This window comes from Lepeophtheirus salmonis, chromosome 13 (assembly GCF_016086655.4).
Source record: "Lepeophtheirus salmonis chromosome 13, UVic_Lsal_1.4, whole genome shotgun sequence".
Taxonomy (NCBI): Eukaryota; Metazoa; Arthropoda; class Copepoda; order Siphonostomatoida; family Caligidae; genus Lepeophtheirus; species Lepeophtheirus salmonis.
This window is the reverse complement of record NC_052143.2, coordinates 13,759,881-13,763,450: the sequence shown is the minus strand read 5'-3', so window position 1 is coordinate 13,763,450 and position 3,570 is coordinate 13,759,881. Positions and strand designations below refer to the sequence as shown.

At 31.3% G+C, this 3,570-nt stretch overlaps 1 protein-coding gene across 2 annotated transcripts; it reads right to left on the bottom strand.

The window, feature by feature from the left end:
* Window positions 1–441: 441 nt before the first annotated feature.
* On the bottom strand, window positions 442–3,570 carry LOC121127962 (uncharacterized). 2 transcript variants are annotated; one of them, XM_040723542.2, is made up of 3 exons: window positions 3,418–3,570; window positions 1,653–2,712; window positions 442–1,441 (listed from the first exon to the last, which is right to left on the bottom strand). In XM_040723542.2, exons 2-3 carry the CDS (start codon window positions 2,599–2,601, stop codon window positions 822–824), a joined length of 1,569 nt encoding a protein of 522 aa, XP_040579476.1. In that variant the 5' UTR covers window positions 2,602–2,712; window positions 3,418–3,570; the 3' UTR covers window positions 442–821. The 2 variants fall into 2 exon arrangements, with proteins under 2 accessions (XP_040579476.1, XP_040579475.1); XM_040723541.2 differs by lacking the exon at window positions 3,418–3,570 and having other exon boundaries at window positions 1,653–3,036.

The following is a 3,570-nucleotide window of genomic DNA, read 5'->3' as shown; positions in this document are numbered from 1 at the left end:
AGAGGATAGGGAAACTAATTTGAATCATTTTTTTGAAATTTAAACTTTATAGTATATATAATACAATTAAAAGTAATTTAGTATTTTTAGCAAATCTTCTACTAATGGAATCCGTCTCACAATATAGAAAAATATTAATTGGTCAAATGAGTAACAGATGATGAAACGTGTCAAATTACCCAGAGTTGTAATTCAATCATTCTAATGAATTTTTCACAATCTAATCTGTAGAACTTATCAATTTCGTCTGATTTTTCAGCCCTTACAATAATATAATGCATTAGAAACAAAAAAGAAGCAATTATTGATATGATTGTTTCCTCATAATCGAACTCTAAACAAACATCAATCGTCGATTACTTAAATCACCAATTTTCCCTATTTTCATACAATTGAGTATTAAGTTACATCCCAAGTTATAAATACATACATATATGAATATTATTTTTCTGAAAGAATATATTTTTCATGTTTAACGATATCAGTGAACATAAAAAATTGAACTCGAACTAGAATATATATAAATAAATATATAAATACAGAGAATATCGACGTATTTACTACATAAATTAGATAACAATAAGAGTAAAAAAACATATTACAAATAATTTAAAGTGAATTTTCAGTATATATTATAACATAAGCGTAGTTTTTTTTCGTTCATTTCTTCTTTGAACGAATAAATGCATTATTAAACATGACAAGCTTCTGACTCGAAGTTGCTTCTTTGGCACTAAAGTCTTTACTTTTATATTTTTTTTTTTCTCTGATAAAGAAATGACTTTGTATATGATATAAAGAGGTAGTAGTAGAAAAATGGACTAGAGAACAGAGGTTTTAACATCCGGAAAATTCGATAAATTACGTCCCAAGGGCAAAGACTCCTCTGTTAAAACATCCTTATATCCTGCAGGATTAGAAACTCTTTCTGGAATAACGGATATTTCATGCTTATTAATCTTTCCGAATTTCCTCCGTCTGAACCTAGACACAGAGCCTTTCTTCTTCTTACGATGAAATATCCAAAATCCCAAAATGATTAGGGCAATTAAACTTAGGCCTCCAGTAACAGATCCAAGGATGATAGTCCAAAAATGACTTGAGTAGATATTTTTTTCACAATGTAAGAATTTGGAATGACTCAAAGAATCCCCATCTTCGCATGAGGCTGTTTGAATAAATGATCGGAAGTGATCATAGCCTGGTAATTCAAAAATCCATGACATGGAACAATCGCATTTAAATGGATTTAATTTCAAGTCCACTGAATTTAAGGAGTTCCAATCCGCTATCCGAGGTGAAATGCTTTGTAAAGTATTACTTCGAAGATGAAGGTACTCAAGGTGTGGTAAATCAAGGAATGCTCCATCGGGAAGATGATATAATCCAGGGCATGAAGTAATGTTGACTCCTTTTAGCTTAGTATTATTTTGAAGGGAGTCTAAAAAATAAATAAGTTGTAACGGAAATTAGATTATATTAATCTCGTGCTGTTGAGTACTGCATATTTAAAGAAAATAAGCCTACAAACGAAATCAAACCTCAACTCAATAGGATTAATGGCAACATTTTACACTGAAGAATCGACACTTAATCAACTAACGACTTCTTCTTCTCTTATAAATCGATAATAAGAAGTATTAAAAACTTACTTTTTTCAAAATGAAAAGGTAAACTGTTGATGCATCCGCTTATTGAGAGCTCAGTCAACCCTTTTAGACGTCCAATACCAGAGTTAAGCTCTCGAAAAATAATAGAACCCACTCTTAAAATAGACAATCCATTAAGATCATTGTTATCAAGACTTTTAGATGGTAACGTTTCGATTAAATTGTCTGTCAAATCTAATTCCTTTAAGCCACTTAATCCAGTGAAAAAGTCTGAGGATTGTTTTGAAAGACGACATCCAACCAAAGAAAGAAATTCCAAGCTCTGAAAGCGCTGGAAGGGACTATTTTCCCGTATTTGGCCAAAATTGTTTCCATCAAGCATGAGATTTTGAAGAATAGGTAAATTCAAATCACGTAGGAAACTCATAGATGTTAAACGATTATGGCTCAAATCCAAAGACTTAAGCTTTTTCAATCCATGAAACACATTGTGAGAAAAAGTATAGATTTGATTGTTTGATAGATCCAAATGCTCCAGTAAAGAAACTGAATTCGAAAACACTTTTTGATGGAGCTCAGTAATTTGATTCCCTTTCAAACTTAGAGTTTTTAGACCAGCCAAACCCTCGAAATCCAATGCATTCAATCTACTTAATTGATTTCTGCTCAAGTCCAGTTGATTCAGAGTGCCCAGTCTTGAAAATGCTCGAGGACGAATGGTATTAATTAAATTCTGACTGAGATCAAGGGAAATGAGCTCCTCGTAGTGACTTAGAGTAGACTCAATGACAACTATAGCATTATCTTTTAAATCAAGGAACTCGATATATGGAGGTAAGTCCTGAGGAATTATATGAATGGAAGCATTGATGCAGGATACTTCCATTGGATCCTCTTTTGGAATACATTCGCAAGAGCGATCACATATGTCCCCATACACTTTGTTGAAAAGAACAAGGAGTAAGAGGAATTTAGACAATAGAGTTTTCATGATCTTGGATCTGCTATAAGTGCATCTCTCACTTTGATCGAACAATCAACGACTAAAAAGCAGTTATTCTTTTACTAAATTTCTCGTAAATGATGATGTTCTCCATCTATTCTGAAAGTAGAAGAAACACACGTTCAAACAAGGGGGTAAACTGAGTGTCGATAAACATCTTGTCCTTTTCTTTAATTTCTAAATTGTCCGAAACTGAAAGAAAGAGCGCGTGTTGACACGCACAGACGCGCCTTGGGAATTATTCCACGCCTCTTACTTAATTTCACCTTTTTCACCTTCAGTCATATGTTTTTTTCTTTCAAAGTAGAGAGGCTGTTAGTGTTTATGTGTTAAAAAATCAATCATTTAATTATTTCATTATAAATTCATACTCAACATTTTTTTTTTTTGCAAATGAATCTCTAATCTACTTTTTTATATTAAAAAAATACCTACTTTTTTATTTCTTGTTCTTACAGCATAAGTAAGTCTTGAGTATTCTATGTCTCTCCTTAGTAGGTGTAATCTGATATTTTAAGAAGAAGGATTGAATAAAACACACAACATAAAATTTATATAGAAAAAAAAGTTGCAAAATATACAAAGAAACATTTTTATTCTTGTATTGTTATATATATATATATAAATATACGTACAGAAAGGCAAATAATAATATAGCTAGATATATTTTGTAACATATAATAACAAAATACTAATTTCAGGATTAGTAGTGCAATGGAAAAATAATATGAGATTCAAAACAACAATATCAAAAATTGGCTTGCACATAATTAATAAAATGAAAGCTGTTGAATAAGAACTTACCAATCACACCCACGATTAATATGTCGAAACGTGACTCTCTGTTAGAACACCTTGTGCCTGTATATCATGCATACACAAACAAGGATTGAAAACTCATTTCGAATGATTATAGCACGCAATTAGAAGGTATCCTTTTGTGCTGTTATCTTATCA